We start from the raw sequence: 18268 nt of genomic DNA on the forward strand, positions 1-18268 counted from the left end.
AGTCCGCCCCTCGTGGTCTCGCGGTAGCGTTATCGCTTCCCGAGCACGGGGTCCCGGGTTCGATTCCCGGCGGGGTCAGGGATTCTTCCTGCCTCGAGATGACTGGGTGTTGTTATGTCGTCTTCATCATCATCATCATTCATCCCCATTACTGTCGGAGGAAGGCAACGGCAAACCACCTCCATTAGGACCTTGCCTAGTAAGGCGGTGCGGGTCTCCCGCATCGTTCCCCTACGCTCTGTAAAGAAGCATGGGACTTCATTTCCATTAAAATCCGTACAACTGGGCGAGTGGTAGTACGTCTCTCTAGACCTGCCGTTTGGTGGCGCTCGGTCTGCAATTACTGACAGTAGCGACACGCGGGTCCGTCGTATACTAGCGGACCGCGGCCGATTTAAAAGCTACCACCTAGCAAGTGTGGTGTCTAGCGGTGACACCACAACTTTATTAGTCGATAAACGACAGCATCACCTGCAAACAACCTAAGACGGCTACTAAGATTGTCTCCCAAATCGTTTATATAGATAAGGAATAGCAAAGGGCCTATAACACTACCTTGGGGAACGCCAGAAATCACTTCTGTTTTACTCGATGACTTTCCATCAGTTACTACGAACTGTGACCTCTCTGACAAAAATCACAAAGCCGGTCGCATAACTGAGACGATATTCCATAAGGACGCAATTTCACAACAAGCCGCTTGTGTGGTACAGTGTCAAAAGCCTTCCGGAAATCCAGAAATATGGAATCAATCTGAAATCCCTTGTCAATAGCATTCAACACTTCATACGAATAAAGAGTTAGTTGTGTTTCACAAGAATGATGTTTTCTAAACCCATGTTGACTGTGTGTCAATAGATCGTTTTCTTCGAGGTAGGCTAGGACTTGTTCTATAAGCCCATGTAGTGTGCATTATGTCCAAATAGTGTGTTGCATATAGCATCTTAAGGCACAAAGTTCGGGCTAAACTGCAAGTGGTACGAGCACACAGTCTATACGAGACCAGGTGAATGCTTTACACAATATTGTAGACAGACCCCGTTTGGACCCCTACCATTTCCACTGTTTTGAAGAGTCTAAGGCATTGCTCCGCAAAAGTTGTAGCCATATGAGCCTGTGATTAAATATGAGACCTAGGAAAGTAAAAGACTGTCACTGATTCGAAATTGTGACTGATATGAATTAAATGAAAATATACAACTTTATTTGTTGAGAATTTAAAATCTGTCTTTTGCACCCAATCTTCGAGTCTCAGAAATGTTGACTGACTAACGCAAGGCAGGAGGAAGTGCAGTATATCATAAAATTTTGTAGGAACAGGGAGATCTTCACAGCACTCTTCACACTGCTTATGCTGTTTACAGTAGTTGCAAAGAAAGTGACAAAATACTCCCGCAAGGGAAATCCTTTTCTTATATGAATTGTTTTGGTTGTGTCTCCCAATCAGTAGCGACGTGACTGCTGTGCAGGGAAGGATTCCAATAAAATTTTCACCCTTCCACGCCAGCTGCAAAATTGGTTGAGCACGTTGCATCTGCACGCAGTGACACATGCTTTTTCAGTGTCAGAGAATTTCCCTATAAACTCTCGCAGTTATAGTGCTTTATACAGATTACCTATGGCGTTGGTCGAGTTTTGGGTACAATTTTCTCTTCACTTGAAGATGGTTATGTTTGAGTGTGCAAAGATGATAATTTTGTTTGTTCTTGAACTTGTTTGGGTGACTCGTTGATTTTGGAGCATTCGAGGATTGAGAGGAAATATTTCCTTTTTCAGATGTAGCTGCATATATATATATATATATAGCCTATATGTTCTCGTGCCTGATTTGTATGTCTGCTTTGTATTTGAAGGCTTTATTGTTAATACACTTTTCTGAAATACTACTGCAAAAAATGTGACAGCCGGAGGTTGCACTGCATTGAATGTTCTTCTTTCCTCTCCATACGCGAGTCACCACCTCGTAGCCTTCAGTTTCTGTATTGTGAGCCTCCTGGGACACAGCTGAAGGAGACCAGTACTGAACAACGGCCACTTTGTCATATGATTTATCGGAAGTTATAGAGTACAGGAAGATTTCTCAAAAGACAAGTGAGCAGTTAGTTTTGTTCTTCGATAAAAATTGACTATGTTGCGATATTTGATATTCAAGGGTAGAATATATCTTTCCGTTTACCCATTACACTATATGGTTCTTGTAATTTGTAGATTTTAAGAACCAAGACCCAGGATTCATCAGACTAAAAAGCCCATTTGCACTGCCTCCGTCCAGTAATGTATTCCCCGTCATGAAGAGAGTGGAAGGCAAGAGCGCATCAAGGATCTCGGCTAGACAGAGAAGAAGGCGGAGGAGGAGGAGAACCTCGTGGTAGTTTTCCGACGAATGACGAAGAAGTTTGAAATTTCACGACAAACAGACCTAGGTACACTTACTAACAGTCAGTAACCATTAAATGTTTTACTTTTCTTCGAACTGATATAACGGGAAGAAAAGATTTGTCTCTGAAGAGCATGAACACATTTTATTCACTCACAAGGAAAATATTTTGTCCTCTCCTACAGACTAACGATATTCCTTCGGTATACTGTACATAAAAATAGTTGTGACATGAAAGTCTGCGTAACTGAACAGGGCAGCTCACAAACTATTTCGTCTGTGCATATCTTTTAACTAGTTTACAATCCATTGCTGAAAATGTCGCCCTGCGCATTTCGAAAGAAATCCAGCACTGAACGAACAACGCAATTAAAATGAGGGCTACAAAAGAGAGGAAGATCAAGAAGAAAGAAGAAATATAGTGAACTTCAGTAGATCTGAACTACTGCTGTAGCAGCATCATAAGGAAATAGTTCCTTTCGCAGAGCAAACGTTTATTATTATTCTTAGATTTTGCCTTCTGCGCTGCTGTACGGTACAGCCAAGATCTAAGGCTTATGTCTGTCCAGACCTATCTGTTCTGTGGTTCATAATGATTTGTACAGTAAAGCAATACACAGTTACGAAGAGATGATGTTCACTTGTTCTCGAGATCTGTCTATTTACCCTGTTGTATCAACGAAGAACTTAAACCAGCTCTTCCTCAAGAGAAAATAAAATAATGGCTTTATTGTTGAAAACTGTAGGACTCCATGCGAAGACTTAAGTGTGAGGTTACTTGACTTTCATGACATGTTCTAAATCTTTGAGGGTTTGCTCACTATGACTAGATCTATAGGCGAAACATACAGGGTGTTTCAAAGTTATTTTAAACACTTCTAAAAATTGTACAGGGGCTTAGTAGATCAAGGTTTATATAGAAACCCTCGTCCGTGAATGGTTGGTTTCCACATTACAGGGAAAAAAAATGTATACATTTCACTCCTATTTACTGTGATATTACAATAGCTGTTCGATATGACGACCGCAAAGTTCGGTGCACACAGTGTATCTGCGCAAAACGTTCATATAAACTCTGTCCAACAAGTGTAGTGTATGCATAACCTCTGGAAACCTGAAGTCAGACTTATACAGTAAATCGAACAAAACAAGCTCTAATGCGTTGGTTGGCACCACTAATTGTAAAATATTCAAGAAAATTTTTTTTTAACTTTATACATTGTTGCAGGCCACGTATCATATACGATACTTCAGGCTGCTAACAGGTCAATCTGCCACTCAGTGAAGAAATAAATGTTACTTTATTTTTGCTTATTTGCAAGACATATACTCCTCCTCATGCTAGAAAATGCACAAAATTGTTACAATTGGCTCATTACATGTTCTTGTTGAAATATAAATTGTTAAAAATATAATAAATAAAAAATTACAAATTTTGTTTTCAAAATTTAAAAAATGTTGCAGGATATTCTTATGAAGTATGAAACTTTTTGAAACAGTTTCTTTCTGAAGTAAAGCTCAAAAACACCATACATTCAGAACATCTCACATTCGTTAGCTTTGAACAACCTGTTCCACCCTCATACATAAAAAATCTAAAGTTAGTCCAGCTGATGAAGCCGTTACAAAGTTTTTCAGGCTCACAAGTTGAGGTTTTTCTCTAACATATTGTTTCATGCGGACTTGTCCATGGAATGGCACCATTTGATCGTCAATTTTTGGATGAGGTGTTGCAGACATGCTTTTCTAATCATTGACAACATTGATCTTACGTTCCATTATTTGTCAGTTATTTTTCATTGTCACTGATGGCATTGTCATCAACAACCTTGAGAGATGCTCTAAGGCAGTAGAAAGGATCTCTGCTGACGTTTTCTGCAACCATTCGACATCTAGTACGTCGTTCCCAACACATTCTAAGTTTAGGAAAACCAAGAAGAGAAATCACAATACTTGCAGCCCAGTATTTCTTGATCTCATCTAGGGTGGTGTTGTGAGATTTTCCATGTGATGAAACATACATCATGTTTGTTTTTTGCCATATTACTGAAGAAATCTTCATTTAAATACTTATTAAAATATTCAACTGGTTTCCTAACTCCTGTACTGACAGATTCTACATCAGAACTTGATGATGTTGACGTTGTGGCAATTGAGATACTGGGCGAAAATCTAAAATAGAAAGAACAATATTGCTTAAAAACGATTTTTTGCAATAATTAACATTCATGTCTATTAAAATTACTAAAAACATTATTTACTCCGTTCTGTGGTGCCAGCTTTGCGTTGGGTCTCTAGGTGATGGAGTTTCATGAGCTTGTGTTGGCACTACTGAACTTTCACTGTTCGAAACTTCATCTTCTTCTTCAGATGCTGTCAGTTGCGATCCCTGAATGTGAACTTCAGCATCATCAGCATCATTATCGTTATCGTCATCATCAGTTTCAACGTCAGAACAATTAGCGTCAAAGACCTCATCCAGAAGCTATTTCTGAATCAGATACACCTGTCAATAATATTTAGTTTTTATTTTTAAATCACGTTTGCAAAGTTTTATTTGTATAGAAAGAATAAGAAATGCCTACCCCATTATTAAAGCTATGAAATGCGCACTAAAAATAATAAAATAACGCTGAAACAACGAACAACAACAACAGAAAATGCAGCCGACCGCCATTTGCTCACAGGCATATGAAATGTGTCACAGAGACCCAATGTATCAAATATGTTACATCTACTAAAATACGACTTTTCATAAGTAAAATCGTCTTTCATGTCACTTTCTTTAATAGAATGGTAGTCAGGGAACTGTTAACAATATTTTAGTACTGGTTTAGAAGCAAATAAATGATGAATTAAGAACACTAACCTTTGTTTCTTGAAGACATGCTTACTCGTCCAAAACTCACTTGTTACTGACTGTTCCTGACACCTAGTGGTCATTCTGAGAACTAAAAGTAGGCTGCCTGCTTGTTCTGTGAAGTGTATCAAATACAATGCAATCGGCGCTTTTACAACAGAATGGCATTTATTGTGTAGGAACATCATTTGAACAGATGTATCATATATGATACAAGGGGTCGCTAGAGGTTAAGCACTTCTGCCACAGCCATGATCCATGCAACCAGATCTTCCGCCTACTTAGATTCTTCATGTGGCCCCACAAGAATAAGTACAAATGGGTTATATACAGGGATCCTGATGGCGCACAATGTAGTTCATCTCGACCAATCCACCTATCCCTGACCTATCCCTGATGGTTTTGGATACCTACTGTGAAATTTACTGCCGTGTAATCATGCTGGAGTCAGAATTCGTGCTGAATGTCCAGTGACACATTTTTGAAAAACTCCGCCAGCACTTGTTGCAGTTATTTCAAATGCCTGGCACCTGTTAGTTGGGGAAGGAGGATGTACAGCCCAACCACACGATCATCCCAGATACCTCCCAGACGTTGATGCCGAATGTGTGCTGAAATCTTCGTATAGACGTTGCTTTGGGTTATCTTCGCCGCAAATGTGGCTATTTCAAGCTTTCAGAACGCCTTCCCTGTTCAAATGCGCCTTGGAAACTGAGGAAAATCAACACAACGGTGTAAAAACCAAGTACAGAAATTGACACGTGGTACCAAATCCACCGGGAACATGGCGTGCACCTTGTGAGGGTGATATGGGTGGAGCTGCTGTTCATGCCGAAATTGTCAAATAGATGAGTAAGATGCTTGCAAGTCATGTGCTGTGTCTCGAGTACTCGTCGACGGGTTCTCTTCAACTTGACAAAGCACTTCCTCTTCCAATACCAAAGTGCACCGCCTTCTTGGAGCACCACAGTTTGCTCTAATGCTTGTGAAATTTCCACTTTCGCTTAGCCATTGTTCTACTCCGGCAAGCATGGGATGAGATGGAGTCACGCGATTTGGAAAGCACTCGTGGCACAGGCGTTGAGCCTCTCTCTCATAACGTCGAGCATCAAATGGTTCAAATGGCTCTGAGCACTATGGGACTTAACATCTGTGGTCATCAGTCCCCTAGAACTTAGACCTGCAGCACGCGGTCGTGCATTATCCTGCTGAAATGTAGGGTATCGGAGGATCGAATGAAGGGTAGAGCCACGGGTTGTAACATATCTGAAATGTAACGTCCAATGTTCAAAGTGCCGTCAGTGCGAACAAGAGGTGACCGAGACGTGTAACCAATGGCACCCCATACCATCATGCCGGGTGATATGCCAGTATGGCGATGACGAATACACGCTTCTAATGTGTGTTCACCGCGATGTCACCAAGCACGGATGCGACCATCATGATGCTGTAAACAGAACCTGGATTCATCCGAAAAAATGACGTTTTGCCATTCGTGCACCCAGGTTCGTCATTAAGTACACCATCGCAGGCGCTCCTGTCTCTGATGCAGCGTCAAGGTTAACCACAGCCATGGTCTTCGAGCTGATAATCCGTGCTGCTGCAAACGTCGTCGAACTGTTCGTGCAGATGGTTGTTGTGTTGCAAACGTCCCCATCTGTTGACTCAGGGATCGAGACGTGGCTGCACGATCCGTTACAGCCATGCGGATAAGATGCCTGTCATCTCGACTGCTAGTGATACGAGACCGTTGGGATCCAGCACGGCGTTCCGTATTACCCTCCTGAACCCACCGATTCCATATTCTGCTAACAGTCATTGGATCTCGGCCAACGCGAGCAGCAATGTCGCGATACGATAAACCGCAATCGCGATAAGCTACAATCCGACCTTTATCAAAGTCGGAAACGTGATGGTATGCATTTCTTCTTCTTACACGATGCATCACAACAACGTTTCACCAGGCAACGCCGGTCAACTGCTGTTTGTGTATGAGAAATCGGTTGGAAACTTTCCTCATATCAGCACGTTGTAGGTGTCGCCACCGGCGCCAACCTTGTGTGAATGCTCTGAAAAACTAATCATTTGCATATCACAGCATCTTCTTCCTGTCGGTTGAATTTCGCGTCTGTAGCACGTCATCTTCGTGGTGTAGCAATTTTAATGGCCAGTAGTGTATAAAAAGGATAAGCTAACAGGAAATGGAGCTGCTGTAGACGAGACATTTAAATCCACCGAGACACAAATTGAAAATGCAAGCGAGACTGTTGGAGGAAGAGTCAGTATCAGAGGTACACATAAAATTGTAATTGGATCCTTCTGTCGACAACCAGACGTACCTCCTGATGTAAACAAAAACTTAGAAAAAATCTCAGTTCGCTTGTACTTAGGTTCAACAAACAGGCTGCAATCATCGGTACAGACTTTAACCACCCAACAATCAACTGGGAAAATTATAGATTTTTTAGTGGTGGGCGTGACGAGAAACTCTGGGAAACATTACTAACTGCCTTCTCTGTAAACTATCTAGAGCAAATGGTTCGGAACCCCACTCATATGTTAGTTCTAATGACAACAAATGGAGATGACTCTTGGATGACAACACTGAAACTGGTATCAGTGACCATGACGCAGTTGTGGCAACAGTGATTAACGAAGTACAAAGGGCAACTACCACAAGTAAAAAGAGATACATGTTCAGTAAATTAGATAAAAATGCAGTAGTCTCATATCTCAATGAGGAACTTAAAGCCTTTAGCATAGGACAAGAGTGTGTAGAGGAGCTTCGGTTCACGTTTTAAAGAATAGTTGAACAAGCAGTGGGTAGGTATGTACCCACCAGTGCAGTTCATAATGGCAGAGCCATTCCATGTTATACAGGCATTTAAAGAAACTTTTAAAGAAACAGAGACTACTGCACAATAGGTGTAAAACAGAGCATATGGCCGCTGATAAGGAGGTGCCGAATGAAAGTTGTTCAGCTGTCAACAGCGCAATGCGTAAGGCCTTCAATGACTGCGGTAGTAGAATTTTGTGAGATGATCCTCCATAAAACCTAAAGAAATTCTAGTCGTATCTATAGGCTGTTTGGGTCGTCAAAGTTAGTGTCCACTCACTCGTGGATGAAACAGGAACTGAAAGTCAGGGTAGCAAAGCAAAAATAGAGATGCTTAATTCCGTTTTCAAACGGGTCTTGAGAAAGAAAGCCCCAGGAGAGATGCTAAAATTTAACCCTCATACCACTGAAAAGTTAAATGAAGTTGCGGCTGAATTAGTCCTTCCTTTAGCTATAATCTATCGTAAATCCCTCGAAAAAAATACCGTGCCCAGTAGTTGGAAGAAAGCATAGGTAATGCCCGTTTACAAGACGGGTATAAGTGATCGACAAAACTTCCATCCAGTATCCTTTACACCGATTTGTTGTAGAATTTTAGAACATATTCTGAGCTCAAACGTGATGTCTCGAGCAGAATGATCTTCCAGTGCCAACCAGCATGGATTTTGAAAACATCGATCACGTGAAACCTAATCGCACATGACATACTGTAAGCTTTGAATCAGTGAAGTCAGATATAAGCAGTATGTCTTGATTTCCGAAAAGTAGGTTCATTTTCAAATGTACGATCGTGTAGAGTATCAAACGAAACTGTAACTGGATTTAGTTTGTTTGGTAGGGAGGATACGGCAAGTCATCTTGGATGGAGAGTCGCGAACAGGTGTTTAAGTAACTTCGAATGTAGCCCAGGGAAAGGTGTTTACTTTGCATATTAATGACCTTGCAGACAATGTCAACAGTAACCTCATACCTTTCTCGGATGACGCAGTTATCTGTAATGAAGTACTGCCCGAAAAAAACTCCATAAATATTCAGTCAGATCTGAATAACATCTCAAAGTGGTGCAAAGATACATACTTGCTTTAAATGTTCAGATATGTAAAATTGTGCACTTCACAAAACGAAAAAAAAAACGTAGTATCCTATGACGATATCAGTGAGTCATAGTTAGAATCGGCCTACTCATAAAAATAGCTACGTGCAACACATCGTAGGGATATGAAATGCAATGATCATATGGGCTGAGTAGTAAGTAAAACAGGCGATAGACTTCGGTTTATTAGTAGAATACTGGGGAAATGTAATCAGTCTACAAAAAGGACTGCATACATATCATTCGTGCGATCCATCCTAGAATATTGCTGAAGTGTGTGGGATCGTTACCAGAGAGGAGTAACGTAATATTGAACTTGTACAGAAGAGGACAGCACGTATGGTCACAGTTTTGTTTGATCCGTGGGAGAATGTCTGTAAGATGTCACTGGCAGACAGTTACCAAAACTATCCCGACAAAATCTACTAAAAAAGTTTCAAGAACCGGCTTTAATGATCACTCTAGGAATATACTACAACCCCTACATAACGCTACCGTATGGATCGTAAGGACAAGGTTAGATTAATTTCGGCACGCACGGAAGTATTTAAACCAGCTTTCTTTCCGCGCCTCATACGTGAATGGAATGGAGAAAAAAATCTAATAACTGGTGTAATGGGGCTTACCCTCTGCCATGCACTTCATAGTGGTTTGCAGATGATAGATGTAGACGCAGAATTAAAATTCAGAAGACACGCGCCACATACAAATATTCAAAGATTTTTATCTTCAGCTCTTGTGCATAGGCCTAGCGAAAAGTTAAAGGGAAAGCAGATTCAACACTTAACACAAGTAACAATAATGCTCGAGGCAGACACCCAGGTCTAAATTTGTGCTAAAGAACGTACTACTCGAGATTTTTCGGTTTTAGCGGGTGAGTAAATCAATGGAGTCGCATTTGGGAGTATGGTGACTCACTCACATCCCCGTCCGACCATCGATATTTAGGCTTTCTGTGATTTCACTGAACTGCTTATGGGCAATGATAGTTCCTTGTAGAAGGACAGGGCTGATTTCCTTCCTTATCCGTCCCAAATCCAAGCTTGCGGACCGTCGCTAACGATCTCAACATCGACGACTCCTTAGACCCTAACCTATCGAGCTAGGTTTCCGGTTAGAACATTTCTGTACATTTTGTCTGATAAGTAACATTTACAGTAGACGTCTTTTGCAAAATTAAGATTTTTTTCTGTTCATACTATCCAGTTGCTTGTAAATCCATTCCCTGATTCAGCCAAATAAAGCATTGCATTTGTAGTGTAACCTGTCCACAGTAATGTAGACAGAATTTGCAGTGTTACTATGAATAATTCGCGGAGTGACTCTAGAAAGGGACGTCAGCCTAGCATACTAGCATTTTTAAATTAAATTACGTGGTTTTCTGATACTGGCATAAAAGAAAAAAATGGGCAACGGAAAACTCAGTCTCTGAAATATATATACAATTTTATGTAAATATTTGAAGTGCATTTGTTAGTTTTTTGATTATTATGAACATTATTGCAAAACATAGGATTTGCAGTCACATAGCCGCATGATCTCATAGTCTGTTCACAAGACGTAAAATTCGGGTTGTCCTTTTTTTAGCACAAGTATACACGCGAAGAAACTTCTGACAAAACGACGTGTGACCGACAATTAACCTGTATTTCTTTACAACGGAACCTACATTTTGTTCTCACATCACGAGACACTGTTACCCAATTTCTGTTTCGTCAGCCATGCAAATAATCGTTCGTCATTGACGTTTTGAGTCACAGAGAGCATGCTAAAGTACCAACATGTTCACATAAAACGTAAACTTTCTGTTTTTCTTTGCTTAGATTTCCTTTATTCGACTTCGAAACGGATAATAAAATGTAATATTTTTCATACCACATGTGATATCGCAAGAATATGTGATTACTATAGTTTGAAAGAAAAAAAATTAAAGCTTTAAAGGAAAAGTTGCAAGATTTAGTATGTTAGTGTTGGCAACACTTCTTCAGTGAAGTTATATATCCGTAATTCTCTTCCAACCGGAGACAGTTCGTTCTCACTGGTTTAGATTGATACGTGTGGTATATTTTACAGTGTGATCGTGGGCAAGATGGTACACATCATTACAGGAGAGGTAAGTTTCCATGCATTTATTAGTTTATCTTGGATTATTGCCGTCTTCAAAACCTCACGTTTTCGGTAACGGAAATTCAGCAAAAGTCACAGAGACGAAACTTTGTTGTTACTTTCCTAAAATATTTTATAATTGATAGTTAACTATTATGCAGAAATTTTCATTTACTGTTGGATTTCTACAAGTAGTGGACACAGAGCGACACTCTTACAGTGTGCATAATAAAATTAAATTATAATTCGGTTTGCGTGTGATAATTGTTTTCGTGAATTATCACTTTGTCGTTACTAATAGAACACTTTAAAGACGCAAATGACTGCTGTAAATGTTGTTGGTTGTCAAAACTCGCTGCACACTGGACGATGAAAGTGAAAATTTCCAGGTAGTTTACGGAGAATACACATGGCGGCTTTTAAGTGATAAGCGGAAGTCTTATATAACTACTATATCGCAAAGAAATGCTTCAGCTCTAGCATTGTATACTAAAAAAAAAAAAAAAAACAGCGTTGGTTTGCTATCCAGTTTGAAATATAGTTTCGTCTAGCTTCTGAAGAGAACTGCTTGGAAAAGAAATGTTCCTTCGCTCTCACCTCGTGGGCAGCTGAAAGTAGATCTAGCGTGATTACGTTTACGCGCGAATTTATCATTATGATTGCTCTGTTTGCAGGACGACTTGAAAGCGAGGTTGGCCGATGCCGGCTCCAATCTTGTTGTCATAGACTTCTTCGCTGATTGGTGTGGACCTTGCAAAGCAATTGCGCCAAAATTTGAGGTAAAATACTTTCATTTAACGCTTTGTATAGCGTGAGAAATTTTCCTTCTTCATGATGTGAACTATTCCCGATTAGCATTATAATTTGATTCGTATCTTATGTGCTGTCTAGGTTTAAACTAGGTGTTAAAATTATTTTATCGGTTTTAAAAGACAAGGTTTGAAAATTTATTCTGATGTTTAGTAATATAGGAATCTCCAAATTCGCCCTTTCTGCTTATATAAAAAAGCCCTGACATTCAGTATTTCCGTTTACTACAGGAGCTCTCGCAGAAATACCCGGATGTTGTTTTCCTGAAAGTTAATGTTGATGATAATGAAAGCATTGCTGTCACATATGATGTGAAGGCAATGCCCACCTTCGTCTTTATTAAAGACGGCAAAACCGTAAGTATCCCTTTGAAGGGTATTGTTCTTAATAAGTCTGTTGAGGGAGCAGTAGTAATGTAACCAACCAAATGGAATGTAAATTAGACCTAAGTTTTTTTTTGTAGGTTAACACACTTACTGATCTCGAGAATAAGATAAAGCAGATATAGTAATCAAGTGTTAGAAGTAATTGGCTTTACATATACTTCATTCTGCTAAACTTGATTTATGTGTGGATATTTTACGTGTTAACACCTGAAATTGATTGTTTCCCCCCTTCTTTCTCTTTAGTTGGACTCGTTTGCTGGAGCAAATGTGGATAAGCTCACCCAGCTTCTGGTGCAACACAAATAAGAATTAAAAGGCTGAGCATCTTAGGGGTTTTACATCCTCGAGGTGCAGTCCTTTGGAGTCATGCCAGTTTCAGTTCAAATTAAATTACCAAATGTGGTGAAACATGCATTTTTGCACTGCACTATAAATGTATTGTTTTACAGTATTTATAATTTTTTTAAGTTTGTGTAAACGACATATTTATGAATCTTCCAGTTTTAATTTTAAATTTGCATGGCTATTTCTAAATTTTGTTAATGTCCATTGAACTGTATTAGAAATATATTTTGCAGTGAATGAGTAAAAAGTGCTGCTTTAATATGAATGTTAGTGTGCTTTTGGATCATGTTTTGTAATTTTTTTTGTTTTAATATGAACATATGTGAATCACTGATCTGAAATTTTCTGGTTAGTATTGACTGTTACTAGTGTATGATGTTATCCAAATTACTAACTTAAGTGTTCTCATTTGTTAGTTCAGAACTAGTTATTGCAGACTTGCAAGTGCAAATTCTGCCAGTGGAGGAAGTTGCTAACAGGGATGCTTTGTTCTTAGCAGCACTTTCGAGACAAGATAAAGTCGAGCTTGGAATTTTAAGTTTTATGGAAATTTTACGGTTTAAGTGCCTTTCAGATCTAAAGATAATGTGTGAAAGCTTTGCTTAAAGTCTGCAGGCATGAATACTGAGATTCCCTCATAAGTTGAGGAGATAGTATTCACTTACATGCAATATAAGAAATTTTTTAAACAAGATTATAAATTCAGAGTTCATAACATTGTCATGAAATGCATTCCTTTCATTCTGCTGTTGTAGACATATTTCATATGGCAGTCTGTGTAGGAAATGTGGTTGTTGCTTTGCAGTTTTGTAACATTTACAAATGTCTGTCCTTCAAAACATATTGTCATTGTTGAAAATAAATTTTTCCAATTTATGAAGTGTTTCATGTAGTTTCCTAAAGTTCCCATTAATATTTGAGAAAGGGTACTGAGATGTATACATTAAATGTTAATGAAAACTGTGGTACAAAATGACACATAAGAATGCTGTAGAACTTGAAAGACCAGCTGTCGCATGCATATATAAGATTTAATATGGTGATTTAAGTAGGAGATGTAATAGTGAGACAGGAAAGGTAGGAAAAAATCTTTTAAACATGTAATTGCTCGTACAGATGGTTTATGGTTTACATGGGCTTTCAAATTCTTGAATTGTTCACTTAGATTAGTAAAATACTTGTTTCCTCAAAACTTATATAACAAATTCTTAGTGGCTTCTGTTAAAAAAAAAATTGTCACAATGTTAATGTTCAGAAGAAAAATTTATTAACTTTTGGAACTGGCAAGTTTCATGGAAGTGACGTGGATGTTGAGAGAGGCAGTGTCGGATGCCGGTTTGACAATCTCTTGGTATTTATAAATGTATTAAACTCTCTCTTTGGAAGATCCAGTTCAGGAAAAATTTGTGTGTGTGATTCTTTAGTGCTCAGTTATCCTGTGATTTGGAGTGGGTCTTTATTAGTTCACGACAAGTCATTACTGTCACAGTAAAATTCTCGCGGAGCTGTAAAACTGCACCTAGCTCATCATGAGTCGCTTAGTTCCAAAATGTCCTTTATCCAATCAGCATAAATTTTGGTAATTGTTAACAAACGTATTTAACATTTTCTGTTGTATGTATAAACTTGAAATTTTTTCTGTGATATCTATTTTTTATAAAAGCATCATAATTTATTTCAAAATTTTGTTACAAATAAAAATATCTTGGATAAGGGACATTTTGCAACCAAAATATGGAGAAGAAATTTTTGAAAACAAAAATTTTGAATAAGACTTTGAAAAAGAAAATAGGGCAAAAATTATAAAGTAATTCCTTAGTAAATGTCTATAATTTTTGTGGAAACATCTGTAGGTATTTTTAAAACAGCTGAAAAATTCCTGGTTAAGGAAGCAGATAGAAACATAAATTTACCAGAAAATTATTTATAAAATAGCATTACATTGAACCTATATGCATTACAGAAAACATAATTTTAAAAATGCCTGAAGGGTAGTCATTTACTTACTTAAATCTGGATTTCTCCTATTAACTGCTGTGAAGTAATTAAAAGCCATTTTCATCATTTGTGTGACCATTGGTGTTCTCATCATCAGATTGTTCTTGAGGACTATTCTGTATTGGATTGAATATATTTTTTGTATAAGGCCAGGTCTTAATTTTGAACCCAGTTTTCCCCAAATTGAAGAGTCAGAAACTTGACACCTTTCACTGTCTGCTCTTTCACTGCTACTTCAGGTAGTACTAACAGTAATTCAGTTTTGAACCTTAAATCCAGGTTTGAGTACTTTTTCACCTTTCCGAGATCGGTATTGTACCGAGGTTCACGTGCAACAATTGCTTCAGAGGTTGCCTAGTGTTATAATAAATCTTTTAGCAGTTGAAAATTTAAGGTGCCAATTTCCAGGCTTGTTTTGGCAATTTTCTTGTACCTTCTTCCAGTCAAAAATATTACAACTCTGTGATACTGAAAAAGTTCCACATTCCTTAAAGATTTCAATGTATTTCTCAGGCTTAATAATTGTCATAATTTTGAATTTCCTTCTTAGTTCTGCAAAATACACGATAAGGCGGCATATATGAATGACCTGGTACAGGGAATACTAAAACAATGTCTTTAATATTTGGCAGCACTTCATTTACCAACCAGTATTGAATCATCGTCATTGAACTGTTCTGATTTTGTCCTCCACAACCATCCACAAAAAGCCTTCCAAGCAAGTATTTTTTAGCCTATGAAAAATTGCTGATGCAATTTCATTCGAACGTTTTTTGAAGTCTGATTCAGTTCAGTGATACATAAAAACAAGGTCCTTTGTCTGCTTATCTTTAGATGTACCTTGGCAGAAAGTTAAATAAATAGAACTGTCAACTATAGTAAGCTGCCAGGTCAGGGATTTTGGGTAAAACCAAATTCTTTTGGCAGCCAAAGGATAGGGTGATTTCATTTTCAGTAAATTAAAGAATACTTCTGCCCTCTTTTTGTGGAGATTTAAATAAATTTCAAGATTTGTCCCCCTATCTGATTTCAACTGAAACTGGTTGCATGTGGAGTGCTTGTCCACAGCAGGGGAGCCAAAGCTTAAGTTATAATCTTTGACAAATATTTCATAAAAATATGAGTATGGGACTTGATCACTTTCTACTCTTGAGTTTTAAGCCTTGTGAAACTTCCTCATTGAAAGATGGCCCGAAAAATTCTGTCTTGTAATTCATATATTTCTGCAATGTTTCTCAAGTGGGCAGAGGGATTCTATGAATGCTTTTACAGAATGCGTTTTAGCCCCAAACAGCTTAGACTTATGGTCTCTTCCTCTGTTCTCTGCAGCTATATTTTTTTTGTTGAGTGGAAATGTCTCTTACTAACTCGTTGAACTCTTTCCCCCCCCCTCCACTAATACCAAGTATGCTACAAAACGATTTCTTACATTCCTGAACCAAAGAAGTGTTTCCAGATTTGGTATGTGGGATTAGATAGCGATTCCAATTTTCAGTGATTTGTTTCTGTTCATCTTCATTAGTTCTCTGTTTAGGTGTTTCACTCCCAGTATATTTAAGTATATAGTTATCCTGATCAATTTTATTCTTAGAAGAATAAAAGCCTCCATGAAACTTACGAACGTCTTGCATTGTAAGCTGATTACACTTAAAAACTTGATCCAGAATGAAGGCACTGTGGTAGCCTGGGCAAAGTCTTTGATGTGTAGAGCTTTCGCTTCTCTATTGTCTTTTTCTATGTAACTGGATCCTTTATACATTTCCTTCCTTTGTTGTTCTGGCATGGAGTTATCTTCGGTGCCTCCATAACCTGTTGTTCAGTAGTTTGAGATGTAGTTCCTCCTTTGGTTAACCACAAAGTTTATCTATTTTTAGGCCTATAACACTGCCTGTACAGTACACTTTTAAAACAAGAAGCTCACTTTAAATTCAGAACAACACTTAAAAACAGTCTAATTTCAAGTATTGGTAAGACTTTTTACAATAAAAACTAGCAAAAACGCCATGGTGAACGCACAAAACAAGCACCAACTTTACAATAAACAAAAAACATAACCTGTTGTCAACAGTAAACAAAACTTCGCTTCAGCTGACTGCCAGATCTACCACAACACGTTTCACTGGAAAAATACCTGACATAATGATTTTAAATTACCCTGTTCCTTAAAATGGTTGGTAGTTGGGAAAAAAAGTTACGCACTGTTTAGAAAAAGGCAAAGGATATAGGTCGTTTTGTTACAAAAATTAAAGGTAGATGAGTTGGCCTTGTTGGATTGGATAAGGGACATTCTGAAACTAAATAGGCATATTTCAAGATTTTATTATTAAATTGTAATGGTTTAAAGGACATTTTGAACAAAAACTGTAGTTTAATATGATGTAAAAAAAAATGAATGCCATAGTAACAACTCAATTTCCACAAAAAATTGGATAAAGGACATTTTGGAAATGAGCGACTCATATAATGTTAACATGTAGTCCTTGAAATTGTAAGCATTTAAATTGGATATATAACATTCACATGTAAAATAACGATAAAGTGGTCAAGAGAGATGGTGTTTGGAGGATTGCCACACACACAGTGATGGGTGTTTCACTGCAAGGCCATGGCATCACCTGTGAAGCTCTACTGTGACTGTCAGAGGGCACATGGTGTCAGGTTCAAGGCTTTCCTGTGGCCACCGGTGGCCCTGTGACAGTCAATGCATTAAGGATAGTTTGGTAGTAAAATTCAGTTATAAATAGTCAACGTGTGTCCTTGTTGGTATCATAGGAGTGCATTGAGGCTATTCACAAGTGGGAGCAGAGCATTTGAGTATTATTGATATGGTAGCAAAGAATAAATCTGATTAAAATAGGGTGAATTATAAACAGCTATATATGACGTCTTAACTGAACAGAGAAGGCTTGGAGTGACACACATTGAAAGAGACAGTATCACCAACTAAGAGCTTGAACAAGTTCATATAGTATTAAACACACAAAGTAATCTCTGAAGCTACTCTCCCCTCGAGTTCTACTGTCGGACATGTATTAGGAGTGTGATGGCACACTTAGTTTTGCATGTTTGTTAAACTCTGCCACAAAATGTAATTTGAAAGCTTAGCTGGTAGCTGACCTTCCTATCTGTGCCTGCTACTCAACACCTGTATTCAGTGATAATGTGTTCTCATATAGACACACATTTTACCAAATAGGATTGTGGTTGAGGTGTTTCGCAAACTATGGTACAATGCTATTTCAGTGGGACATTATCCTAGTAGGAAGGTGGATTACTTTCTTCATTTCAAAGTTCCCATGCTTAATCTGTTACTTGCAACTTCACCTGTGATGATTACATATAAATTTTTTAAGGAACTGTGTCATTTACTTTGTTTTGGGCCAATAGCTATTTGGCATCTGTGGCCACATTAGGATTTTAACGTATAGGGATCCATGTCGTCTTTTTGTATGTTTTT

General features: G+C 38.3%; 1 protein-coding gene across 1 annotated transcript; it reads left to right on the plus strand.

Annotated features, from left to right (window-relative positions):
• Positions 1 to 11140: 11140 nt before the first annotated feature.
• On the plus strand, positions 11141 to 13689 carry LOC126188444 (thioredoxin-T-like). The gene is made up of 4 exons (XM_049930052.1): positions 11141 to 11279; positions 11947 to 12051; positions 12313 to 12438; positions 12712 to 13689. The coding sequence occupies exons 1-4, from the start codon at positions 11256 to 11258 to the stop codon at positions 12772 to 12774; spliced, it is 318 nt and encodes a 105-aa protein (XP_049786009.1). The 5' UTR covers positions 11141 to 11255; the 3' UTR covers positions 12775 to 13689.
• The last annotated feature ends 4579 nt before the right edge of the window (positions 13690 to 18268 follow it).

Source organism: Schistocerca cancellata, chromosome 1, assembly GCF_023864275.1.
Source record: "Schistocerca cancellata isolate TAMUIC-IGC-003103 chromosome 1, iqSchCanc2.1, whole genome shotgun sequence".
NCBI classification, from domain to species: domain Eukaryota; kingdom Metazoa; phylum Arthropoda; class Insecta; order Orthoptera; family Acrididae; genus Schistocerca; species Schistocerca cancellata.